Source organism: Hipposideros armiger, unplaced genomic scaffold, assembly GCF_001890085.2.
Source record: "Hipposideros armiger isolate ML-2016 unplaced genomic scaffold, ASM189008v1 scaffold_76, whole genome shotgun sequence".
NCBI classification, from domain to species: Eukaryota; Metazoa; Chordata; class Mammalia; order Chiroptera; family Hipposideridae; genus Hipposideros; species Hipposideros armiger.
The window spans coordinates 1,210,555-1,223,254 of record NW_017731426.1 but is presented as its reverse complement, the minus strand read 5'-3'; the positions used below and the strand labels follow the sequence as shown (position 1 = coordinate 1,223,254).

The 12,700-nt window shown below is 44.5% G+C and overlaps 1 protein-coding gene, 1 long non-coding RNA gene and 1 pseudogene across 4 annotated transcripts in view; 2 read left to right on the top strand and 1 right to left on the bottom strand.

Moving 5' to 3' along the window:
• The window catches only part of FAM234B (family with sequence similarity 234 member B), a 38,770-nt gene extending 27,834 nt beyond the window's left edge, over positions 1–10,936 (bottom strand). Inside the window, exon 1 of one of the 2 annotated variants that reach the window (XM_019643315.1) lies at positions 10,481–10,936. In XM_019643315.1, the coding sequence (XP_019498860.1) occupies positions 10,481–10,904 (424 nt within the window). In that variant the 5' untranslated portion in view covers positions 10,905–10,936. Of the gene's footprint in view, positions 1–9,176; positions 9,197–10,480 lie in introns of those variants that run through there. The other variant, XM_019643316.1, reaches the window with a different exon arrangement.
• On the top strand, positions 1,691–2,956 carry LOC109383127 (sushi repeat-containing protein SRPX-like; annotated as a pseudogene).
• Positions 10,845–12,700, top strand: part of LOC109383162 (uncharacterized) — a 12,723-nt gene continuing 10,867 nt past the window's right edge. The window contains exons 1-3 of one of the 2 annotated variants that reach the window (XR_002124093.1): positions 10,845–10,940; positions 11,078–11,313; positions 11,872–11,991. This is a non-coding gene — a long non-coding RNA (uncharacterized LOC109383162). Of the gene's footprint in view, positions 10,941–11,077; positions 11,314–11,871; positions 12,097–12,700 lie in introns of those variants that run through there. The other variant, XR_002124092.1, reaches the window with a different exon arrangement.

Below are 12,700 nucleotides of genomic sequence, written 5' to 3'. Positions count from 1 at the left end.
GTTTTGTTCTTCAGTCTAGTTGTGGAGGACGTTGCTTCACTGGCCCAAGTTGGCACCATCATCGCGCTCTTCCCGGGTGAGGCAGATCAGTTGCCGGCTTCTGGACGGCCGCTCACGCTGGCTGCTGGCTACACACGGTAGCCCATGGCAACCTACTGCAGCAGGGGCTGCAGCCTATGCTGTTGCCATCACCAGGGACTCACGGCAGCCCAGCTCCAGGTTGAGCTGTTATTCAGCATCTTAGCTGTGGAGGGCAGTGTCACTGGCCCTCATATGTGGGATCAGAACCGGGGCCCTCTGGAGTCCCAAACCAGCTCTTAACCAATGCGCCCCTCGGCCGGCCCTAAAACTTTTTAAAGTGCTTTTTTAATTAAAAGAACATATGTGGCAAGTTTTTTTTAAATTCTATAAACAAAAATGGATTATTCAGCCTTAAAAAGTAAGAAAATTCTGACACATGCTATGACACAGATAAATCGTGAGGCCATTATGCCAAATAAAATAAGCCAGTCAAATACTGTATGATTCCACTTTTATGTGCTCAAATTCACAGAAACAGAAAGAATAGTGATTTCCAGAGCCTGGGAGCAGGAGGAAATGGGGAGTTACTGTTTAATGGGTATAGAGTTTAATGCTGCAAGGTGAAAAACTTCTGGAGATTCACTGCACAGCAACATGAATATACTTAACAATACACTGAACTATACAATTAAACTGACAAAGAGGAAAACATACAGAGCAGCCCCAGATCCCAGGGTTGGAAGAGACTTTGAAGATCACATAATCTGCCTCTAACCCTACTCCAAATTTGCCACTCCTTACAAAATACCACCAAGCAGCAACTTAGCACACTCCTCAACATAAGCAGTAGGGAATTCACTGCCTTCTAATCTAGAGAGCTGTTCCTTGCGTTGATTCAAGCATCTACTTCTGAACATTTGCCAACCATCTGTCCTAGTTTTAATTTCCGGGACCCCCTCTTCCACATGCAAATCCTTCAAATACTTGAAGATAACAATCCTAAGAAACATCAAGCATGGATTTAAGAGCTCAAGTCTTTATTATAAGACAAACATAGAGTCAAATTTTGGCACTATCTTTTATTAACTGTGTAACCTCAATTAAATTTCTAAACTTTAGTAAGCCTCAATTCCCCTATTTATAAAACGAGATGAGTAGGGTTCCTACCTCACAGGATTGTTATGAGTTTAAGTGAGATAACATATGCATGGTTCTTAGCGCCTGGCGAATGGTGGCACTCAGGAATTCCTAGCTTCTATTATTATTGTTGGCATTATATCTCCCAGCTGCCCTCACCCAGTCTCATCCCCAGGTTAAATATCTCCACCTCTTTCAACCCATTACTTGAAGAAGCATTGTTTCAGGTGTTCTGATATCCCAGTCACTCTCCCCTGGACACAGTGTGATGTCAGTGCTTTCTAAAGTATGGTTCCCAGGCGCCAGAGTTGGGTGAGGCAGAGGAAGGAAGGCTGGCCCCAGTCAGGAGGGAGGGAAAGAGGCCAGCGGAGGAGTTTTCCAGCTCAACCCTGGCAGCCAACTGTGCAGCCCCCTTGGTCTGGTGCGTCTCCTCCTGCCCCACGGGAAGAGAGCTGCACCTGGGGCTGAGAGGCGCGCCCACGCGCCATGGGGAGTCCTACTGTGGCTGGTGCTGCTACTGCCCCTCCCCCCCATGCTGCCGCTGCGGGTCCCGCGGTACTCACACTGTAGATATAAAGACACCCCGTGGTGCTCCCCAATCAAGGTGAAGTACGGAGATGTGTACTGCAGGGCCCCTCAAGGAGGATACTACAAAACAGCCCTGGGAACCAGTTGCAACATTTGCTGCCTGAAGGGCTACGAACTGCATGGCTCTTCCCAGCTGATCTGCCAGTCAAACCAACGGTGGTCTGACAAGGTCATGTGCAAGCAAAAGCGATGTCCTACCCTTGCTGTGCCCGCAAATGGAAGGTTCAAGTGCGTAGACGGTGCCTACTTTAACTCCGGGTGAGTACTATTGCTCACCAGGGTAAACACTGAAAGGGGAGCAAACTGTCACATGTATGGACAACAAGGCCTGGAGTGGACAACCAGCCTCCTGCGTTGATATTGGAGCCTCCTAGAATCAAGTGCCCAAGTGTGGCAATAAGCTGACAGTGCGGGTGTCCTGGGATACCCCCGAGGGAAGAGACACAGCAGATGGCATTCTAACTGATGTCATTCTAAAAGGCCTCCCCGCAGGCTCGAATTTTCCAGAAGAAGACCACAAGATCCAGTACACAGTCTATGACTGAACCAAGAACAAGGGCACTTGCAAATTTTTCAAGTTAAAGTAAGAGTCAAACGCTGAGGAAAACTCAATGCTCCGGAGAATGGTTACACAAAGTGCTCCAGCAACAGCGATAATTACGGAGCCACCTGTGAGTTCTCCTGCACAGGTGGCTACAAGCTACACGGTAGCCCCGCACGAGTATGTCAATCCAGCCTGACTTGGTCTGGCACGGAGCCCACCTGTGCAGCCATGAATGTCAATGTGGGCGTCAGAACAGCAGCTGCACTTCTGGATCAGTTTTATCAGAAACGGAGACTCCTCAGTGTGTCCACGCCCAAAGCCCGAAACCTCCTCTACAGGCTGCATCTGGGAATGCCACAGCAAGCGCAATATAGCCTGGATCTTCGGCACATCACCGTGGTGGAGCTGGTAGGTGTGTTCTCGACCCTCATCGGCAGGATAGGAGCAAAAATTATGCCTCCAGCCCTAGCTCTGCAACTCAGGTTGTTGCTGCGAATCCCACTGTATTCCTTCAGCATGGTGCTAGTAGATAAGCCTGGCATGGACAAGGAACGCTATGTCTCCCTGGTGACACCTGTGGCCCTCTTCAACCTGATTGACACTTTCCCCTTGAGGAAAGAGGAGCTGGTCCTACAAGCTGAAATGGGCCAGGTCTGTAACACCTGATGTGATGGTTCCTCTCGCTGCAGACCCTCTTCTTTCTACATAGTACTATGCACACGCCTTAAAAATATCCTTGATGTACAGATTTTTATTTGTAATTTTTAAAGTCTATTTTATTATGACCTTTCTTTGAACTTAAAAATTAGCATGGTGCTTTTTGTACTTTGAGGTGTTCCAAAAAGTATGACTATATTTACTATTTCTAACTCTTTACTCCATGATGGCCAGTTGATTTTGTAGAGGAATTACAAACCACAACTATACACATGCTTTCAATATATTATTCAGTGTGACAGGTAACTTTCTTCAATCATGTTTTTTGTTTTGTTTTGTTTTGTTTTATTGGGGAGTTGGGGGGGATGGGAACAGTGCTGGGGAATTGGGGGAGGGGGGATAGACAAGTTGCTGTCGTTTTGTTCTTCAGTTGTGGAGGACATTGTGTGTGGAGGACGTTGCGGAGGACGTTGCTTCACTGGCCCAAGTTGGCACCATCATTGCGCTCTTCCCGGGCGAGGCAGATCAGTCGCCGGCTTCTGGACGGCGCTCACGCTGGCTGCTGGCCGCTCACGCTGGCTGCTGACTACATACGGTAGCCCATGGCAACCCACTGCCACAGGGGCTGCAGCCTAAGCCATCGCCGGCGACTCACAGCAGCCCAGCTCCAGGTTGAGCTGTTGTTCAGCATCTTTGCTGTAGAGGGCAGTGTCACTGGCCCTCATATGTGGGATCCGAACCGGGGCCCTCTGGCATCCCAAGCCAGTTCTTAACTATCGCGCCACTCGGCCGGCCCTCAATCATGTTTTTTTTATATAAAACTTTTACTAATAAAATATTTTGGAGAAAAAGAAAAAAAAATAAAATATGGTTCCCAGAACTGGATACAATCGCCAGGGTGCAGTCTGATCAGGGCAGGGAAGGGCAGAACCATGTCCTCCCCAGTCCAGAGAGTACCCTACAATTCAATTACATGTAACCTGAGATCTGGCCAGCTTTCTTGGCAGGCACATCACACAAACTAACTTATTCAACTAAAACTCCCAGGCATTTTTAACACACACTGACGCCATCCTATAATTGTACAATGTTTAGCATTGAGTGAAAAATTTAGCATCAACACGTATTAAATTCAATCTTGATAGTCAGTTGCCATCTTGCAACGAACATAGCTTAAAACATAAAACTTTTGTCAAAGTGAAATTATTACTAAAATACTGGTTAACAAAACAGTTTAAAGGAAATGCATTTTTTTTAATTGGGGAATTGGGGGAGGGTAACAGCATTGGGGAAGGGGAACAGACAAGTTGCTGTCCTTTGGTTCTTCAGTCTAATTGTGGAGGACGTCGCTTCACTGGCCCATGTTGGTATTATCATTGCGCTCTTCCTGGGTGAGGCAGTCGCTCGCCAGCCATTGGACAGCCGCTCATGGCGGCTCACAGCAGCTCATGCTGGCTGCCAGCCGCTCATGCCAGCTGCCAGCCACTCATGGTAGCTTTACAGCAGCCCACTGCAGCCCCACTGCAGCCTACACCGTCGCCAACGACTCACTGGCAGCCCAGCTCCAGGGTGAGCTGTTGTTCACCAGCTTAGCTGTAGAGGGCGCAGCATCAGTAGCCCTAATGTGGGATCCGAACCGGAGCCCTGCTGCTCAGAGCTGGCATCCCAAGCCAACTCAATCAACGTACCACTGGGCCGGCCTAGGAAATGCATTTTTACGACAGCATATACTTGTCACAGGCAGGGAGAAAACCTGGCTGTGTATGCTAGAGAAACTTATAAAATCTTTAATAAATCTATAAAAATAATTTTCAAGCATTCTCTGAAAAAAAAGCTGCTTGGTCCCATTAAAAAGATTATATTTTTTCAGTTCATGATGGCAAAGGAAGGGATTCCTATCAGTCTCTTCCTTAAAGCCAGGGTGGGGGAAGATAGAACAAAACAGGAAACAGCCACATTCCCAAACTGCAATTTATAAAAAAAAGTGTTGCCAAACGCAGTGAAACTTGTATCCAATTGAGGAAGCAAGCACAGTAAGAGTAGGCACATACATCTCAGCTCTGCAGCAATGAGCAGTCCCAGAATTAAAAATGATAACGATGGTTATGATGATGACGACGACGACTGGGTATGTACTGAGTGCCTACTACTCCAAGCACTGATGCAGTCACTTATGTGTATTAGCTCATTTAATCCTCACAACAACCCTAAGAGAAACTTATAATCCTTTTTCCCCATTTTTATCAGCAGGAAAACTAAAATATAGAGGTAAGTTGCCTATGTTCGCAAACCTAGCAAGAAGCCAGGATTCAAACTCAGACTGTTTGATTAGGGTCCAGTCCTAACCAGTAAGCTGGACTACCTCCCGTTCCATGGGTATACTGCCAAAACAGTCATTTCTTGCTTGGGAAGACAAAGAAGCACCGATGAGCCCCATTCAATACCACAGTCAAAGGTGACATAAGACAATGGTAAAAAGCACAGGATTCTATCTACAAGAAGCAGGCTGTCAGCATGGCAGGTTAGAAAAGTACCTGTGGTGCAATCAGCTCAGGTGAGGCAGATTTTTTTTTTGACAGTCTGGGTCCAATCAGAAGACAGAAACCAGACGGTAATTCAAAGAGGGCAAGTTTAATATAAAAAAAATTATTAAACAGTGACAGGAGAGTAAATATAAAGCTGGGAAGAGCACACTAAAAGGCACTGTAGGATTGAGACGCCGAGGCCTAAAGAAGGGCAAGCTTGGCAGGTAAAGAAAGAGTCCAGGTCCACTTTCACAGATAAGACAACAAAGGTGAATTTGGAGTCCAGGGGCAATAAACTGATAACGGGCACAGCAAAGAGAAGTCAATGCTAAGTCAGCAAGCTAAGGCCCTCCCACAAACTGGCTGCCACCTGCCTGCCAGGATAGGACGTCCATCAAAGAGCAGTCAGGAGAAAGGGATCTGAGTTAACAAACCTGGATTAAATTCCTGTTTCCAGCTGCCCTCGCTCCCTCCTCCGCCCACACGCTAGCCAGTGGCTAGTTGTAAAACATTTAAATATGAATAGTAGTCAGAAAGGAGACATCACTAGTAGTCATTCTGATACTACAAAGTTCTACAAATTTTCAAGAAAGAAGTTACAACAAAACATAGCAAACAAAATCAGCTAAAGAACAAATGCTGGACAAACAATACTAAGAAATATAAGAAATAATAAACAGATCCTTCCCCATGGAATCCAAGAAATTAAAGAAAATATCCTTCTCTGAAATAAGAAAAAATATAATATTTCTAAGAAGAAATGACAATTCAAGAGAAGATGACAAGTAAACAAGCAGGGCACAGGAAAACAATGGAAGCAAATAATAAAACAATTTTAGAAAAGAAATCCTTGTTGGAATCAGCAAAAAGAACAGACACTGCTGAAAACAGAGTCAGAGACATAAAGGACAGATGGGTGAAAATCAAGACAAATGGAAATAACAATGGCTGGCAGTTTTGAGCACTTACTATGCACTCTTCCACGCCCTTTTACTGTCCTACCTCAGTAAATCTTCATAACAACTCTTTGAGGTTGACACATTATCTCCAAAGATGAAGACACAGGGGTTTGGAAATTTAAGTAACCAGCCCATGGCTAAACAACAAGTAAGGGATGGTTCAAAGATTCAAATCCAGGCAATTTGGTTTTAAAATCTATACTGATTACCTGTGTGACTCTCATGGAAAAGACCAAGGCATTTAAAGACTGGAAAGAAAGGGATGGATATAGGAAACAAAGGTGATCCAATAAATGCATAACTCAAGACAAAAACAGAAAAGAAAATGGAACCCAAAACAATATTAAAAAGACATACAAAAAAAGTTCCTGCAATAAAGCAAGACCTCAACCTGCAGAATGAAGGGTACACTGAGCCCCAAGAAAAACTGACACAAAAATCAATACTGAAACATAGCCTAGTAAAGGCATTGAACTTCAAGGACAAAGAAAGCATCACATGAGCAACCAGGCCAAGGAAAAACAATCATGTCACTAACGATGGGAACAAAAATCAGTCTGACTTCTCACAGTAACATACATTTCTAAAAGATCGTGCAACAGTATGTAAAAAGTCCTCTGAGAAAAAGCACAGAGTGCAAAGTACAAGAACTCTGACCCAGACATGACATTTCTGAAGTATAAAGGCAAGCACGTAAGAACTCAGAGGCTAAGTATCTTACTCTTGAGTCCTTCTTTAAAAGATCATAGAAAATGAGGACCAATTCTTATAAAAACTCTTAAGATAAATATTTACTTTTATCCTATTAATAGTATGTATTTTTCCAGGCAGTGCAAAGACAAACCTCGGCTTAATTATTACAGACTTCAAGTTTTGATTAAAGAACTCCTAAGTAAATATTTTTTTTTTAAATCTATGTTTCACATAAAGAAAACAAAGATGTATAAAGTTCACCAACTCCTCAGGCTGAGGAGCTAAACATCAAAACCATGCTTCAAAGCTCAGGGCACTTTAGCACTCTCTTCTCTGCTGATTTCAGCCACCAGCTACATTTTTAATCAATGAATGTTTTTCAATGAATATGGGAGAAGTCACTGATTTGATAATACATCAATACAAATTAGCTTTCCACACCTATCACTTTTCCTCCTAGGAAGTCTGAGGGCGCTGGACACATAGCATTCCCAAAATGGTATGGAGGAAAACATAAATAGGAAAGAGATGCAACTGTACCATTCCCAAAAGTTTTCAGGAAAATATACTATAACATATACTATTCTATGACATGTACTACTTAACATAGACTTATAATACAGTCTACTGCAACTAAAGGTAAATAATTCACATCATGGGTTAGTTTATCCAGGGCGCACAATCATTCTAAGTTACACATAATAAAACAAACCATTACAATAACATTATGCTCTGATGTTCCCTTCAGTGTTTGACCTTCAAGCTTTAAAATGGATTAAAAATATATATATACTTAAGAGATAAGATGTCCAACAGGCTATTTATGAATGTCACATTGTCCTTCTGTTATTAATTAACCTCATTCCATGCATATGAGCCAAACATCTTTCTTCAGGAGGTTGACGACTATCATTAGCTCACTGTTACATGGGCCTTCTTTCAGGTATTACATTTGTAAATGTCATGGTGCTAATGATGACAATGGTCATAGCTAACACCTATTGAATAACTAACGTGTTAAAGGTTAACAAGCCTCTCAAGCACATCCATCATTTTCACTATGCCAAATAACCCTGAAGACAATATGTAGTAAAGTATGTGGCATATAATCAGTGTTCCATAATAATATTATTACACATGAAAAAACTAAAGCTTAAAGAAATTAACTAATCTGGTAGAGACTGGATTTGAATCCAAGTCTGTCTCATGCTCTTAGTCATCAATCTAGTCTGTTGCCTTACACATAAAATTAGGAAGGATGTCACTGTGGTGATCATTTTGCAATACGCTCCTGTATACAAATATTGAATCATCACATTATACACCTAAAATTAATGTCACTTCTATCCTATTTAAAAAAAAATAGTGAGGAATTTAACTAAGGTAATGTGACACAGTAAACCAAACAGGATAGCAGCCTCCCAATTACAGTCCCAATTACAGCATATCCAAAAGAGCTATAGGAAAGCAACTTCGACCTATTATAAAAGCTAAAAATTGTATTGGGGGTGGAAGGGAGAAAAGGCAAGAGGGAGACAAGCTAATGTACAAAAACAAAAACAAACAAAAACCCTACATCACATAAGAACATATGGCTATTATATCTGGGCCTTAAAAAGTATCAAACATACCTGACTGCTCAGGGCAAACTGTTGTCCAGACACAGGCCCAAGAACCAGACTGTGTTTTCCCTACCCTATCAGCAGACCAAGTTACTGCAACTGAATACTCCAGGGAGTAATAATGCCACAGTCTCAGGGTGAGACAATGCAGAAGAGTTCAAAAGTCTCAAAAGCAAGATTTTCTTGAATTCCCTCTTCAGAGAATAACAATGACCTACACTGGTGGTGGGGGGTGGGGGGGAGGAAGGAATCTAAAAGGGAAAAAAAGAAATAAAGAATAAAGCTAAATATGTCTGACATCTCATTACCCCCTTGGGAGAATATAAACCTATACTAAGGCTACACCAGGCTACTGTTTTCCAAGTTAAGTAATCCTGCAGGTAAAGGGACATGCCCCACCCCACCTCCATTTCATTACAATGGTACTTACACATTCTAAGATAGTTATTATCAATATTTCTTCCAATGTTTTAAAGAGCCCATGTGAAAACAAATGTCTTAGGTCATGAAGTCTGGGGACAGAAATGCAAAAATTCATATCAAATCCATATTCAACCCATTCATCCATGACTCAATGTAGCAAGCTGGAAGCTCCTTGAGAAACAGGAGGCTGCGATCTCACTGCAGCCTGCTGGATATCCACGAGACACCCAACTAGCCCTTTCTGAGGATGCCAAAGCAACTGCTTGTCCCACTAACACCTTAACAGCAAACAAATGATTAAAGCTTAATGTTTAAGTTTTATTTAGGTAGAACCATAAAATTTGTGAAGCCTTAACATTCAAAATTTATTTGGGCAGAATATACTTTTACTAAAATAGCAAGTTTCTAGCAGCACAGTCCCATCCTGGAGGTTTAAGAGATGGGGGGTCGGGGGAGGGAGAGGAAAATAAAAAAAGAAAAGAAAAAGAAAATGGAGCTGCTGCCCAAAGTACTGAATTAGCTCTGGAAGTTGTGATCACCAACCACCAAAGCCTCTTTAAAAAATATTCAATACATTATCTGCAACCTGCAGTTGCCAAATCATTCAGACAGCTCATAAATGGGCCGACCAAGTGGAATCAAAAGCCCAGGATCTAGCGTTAAAAGACTGCTGGCATTCAAGTCCAGGTTTTTCCAGTACTGCTCGGGCGACCTTGGACAAGTCAATTAGCCAAATAACTCTTATTTTCCTCCTGAGTAAACTAGGAGGGAAAATATCTATCCCACCTACTTCACGCCTGCTTCAATGCTGTCTTTAAGCGGATGGAGAGGCTGCTACAGGTCACTCGCCATCCTGCCGGGCGCCCCCATCCCCACCGCCTCCGCCCAGGTCCTATCCAAGAGGGACGGAGATGGAGACCCAGCGGTACCTCGTCCGCGACGCTCGGGAAAGGATGCTCCCCTCACCAGCCCTCCCCTAGAGATGGGACCGCGCGCTGTGACATTCGCCGCCGCAGCAGCGCCAGCCCCCGCCCGCCCACCTGCCCCGCGCGCTTTCGGCGGTCCCACACTTCGAGTTTCCCAGGCTCGCCCCGCGGCAGCGACCCCCAACCCGCCGGGCGCCCCTCTCGCCCCCTGGTGGTGCTTGGACCACAGCCCGCGGAGACTGCACCCGCTCGCCTACGCGCGCCTGCAGCTCCGCCTGGGTTGGGGCCAGGCCCCGAACGGCTTCGCCCCCCGAGCCTCATCTCACCTCCCCATCTCCCCAGACCCCCCCGGGGGCGGGGTGGTCGCAAGGCTGCAACTCCTTACCCGGGAGCTTGAGCGCCCTGGACAGCACGGTCGCCATGGCGGAGGCCCCGGTGCGCGTGCGCGCGCCCGCGTCCTGACGGGAAGTGTAGTTCCCGGCGGGCCGTGCGCGCGGCTGGGACCTGGAAAGGTGGGAGTCGCGCTGTGAACGAAGCAGGGTGGGGAGGAGGAGCTCGGTTGCGGCCTCCGCGCCTACGTGCCCCCTCCTGCAGGCTCGTCTCCCACCTATTCGGAGCCAGGCCCCTAACTTGGCAAGTGACTGCACCAGTCTGAGAGTCACTTTCCTCCTCCGTGAAATAGGGAGATGGTTAACTACCACGTAGGCTTGCAGTGAGAATGGAATGATATAGCAGATCTTAAAGGAGGCGCGGGTTGTGAAATGCGCCCTGGGCTTTGGAGTCAGGTGGTATTTGAATCCTGCCAGCATCCCTGACTAGCTGGGCCACCTTGGGCAAATCACTAGGTATGACTAAGTTGCAGCTTTATTTTTTAAATGGAGACAGTACTGTCTATTTCACAATCTTACTGTGAGAATGAAATTATATAATCTATTTAAAACGCAGCATACAATAGGCACCTGTTTCTTTTTGTTTTTCTTAGGTGAAGACCAAGGTTTCCTGGAGTTCTAACCCTCATCCTCCTTACCAGTTGATCTACGTGACACCCGACCCTGCAGTTCTAGCTTGAAGCATCTCGGAGGCAGAAACGGACCTGCGTCTTCACAGGCAGCAAGAAATGAGCATTTTAGCGCAGGAATGCTGCAGATGTTATCTAGTACACCCTCCTCGTTTTGTTGGAAGAGAAGACTGAGATACAGAAAGGTGACATACAGAAAGGTGATGTAACGTAACTTCGTGTCAAAAAAAGGCTCTAAGATACTTCTCACTTGGAAACTGTCAACAGGACTGTCCTGTGGGTGTCATCCGAGAGACTAACAACCATCCCCACCACCCTTTTCTCCACGACAAAAATGTCACCGACTCTGACAAAGCACAGACTCTAGAGCCAGGACATGAGTTCAAATTCCCACGTTAGCATTTCCTAGCGGCCAGATCTAGGGCTCATTGCTCGATCTCTCTCTGCTTCCATTTCCTCATCTGCAAAATGGGGATGAAATGGTTCCTTATTCCCCAGAGTGTTCTGAGAATTCAGTGGATACGTGCAAGGCACTTAGAACAATGTCTGGCAGCTAGGAAGTGTTTTATAAGTGTTAGCTCTTCTTTTATTAAGAAATTATTTTTTTTACAATTTAATAACAAATAATAATACATTTAACAATAATTTAATGGGTTAGTCATTTATGTATTCTTCCAGCCTTCTACAATACCCGGAATTTCTACTGTTTGCCACTTTTCTGGCGGTATGATTAAAAACCATATTTTACATTTATGTAGGTCATCGAGGAGCAGCAGCACTACAAGCCACAGTAAGTCAGTAATGGCTTTCCTGATATCCGATTCGTTAAGTGGAACACATTCTTGAGACTTGAAAAGTGAGAAAAATAAACCTTTAAGGTAAGATACAGAAAACGTCAACTTCGGCTACAGAAGAGCAGGAACTTGTATTTCTAGGAGCGGGTACAAGTGGACAGGGACAGCCAGGATACAGAGGGGATGAGGATAGGAGGAAATCTGCTCACTTTTCTTAGAGAAAGGGTATATTCTAGGAGGGTCCCTTCTTCTGTGATGGAAGTAAAATAAAGTTGTACAGTTTAAAGTTTGATTAAAACTTTGCTTGAAATGGTATAGTCACCCAAAGCACCGCCCCATTGTGCGTAAACACAATTCTGTGAGTGCACACAAACGTGTGCGGGTGTACACACATCCCGTAGATACGGCGTCTCCAGCCCCTCAGCATCCTGTGCCTAATCTTTATTTCCACTCTCCCTATAATCACCTCGCTCTTGGTACCACTGAGACCGCCTGGCCTCATGGTCATTTCTGCCTCCTTTCAAAAAATGTTACTGCTTCTGTCTCCTACCAGTCAATGCCACTTCATATTTTAGTGCTGTTAAAAATGTCAAAGCTGTTTAGTGCAATGGCAACTAAAGAAGGCTGCCTCTCTCTTCTTTTTATGTTATACTTATTAGAAAAATACCAACACTATGCTGCCTGTTCTTCAAGGTCAAAGGCAATATTTTCATTAAACAAAGCTTTCCCTTTTTACTTAGTCAATCGGGGCAAGGTATAACAAACAATCTCACAATTTCAGTGGCTTTAGATA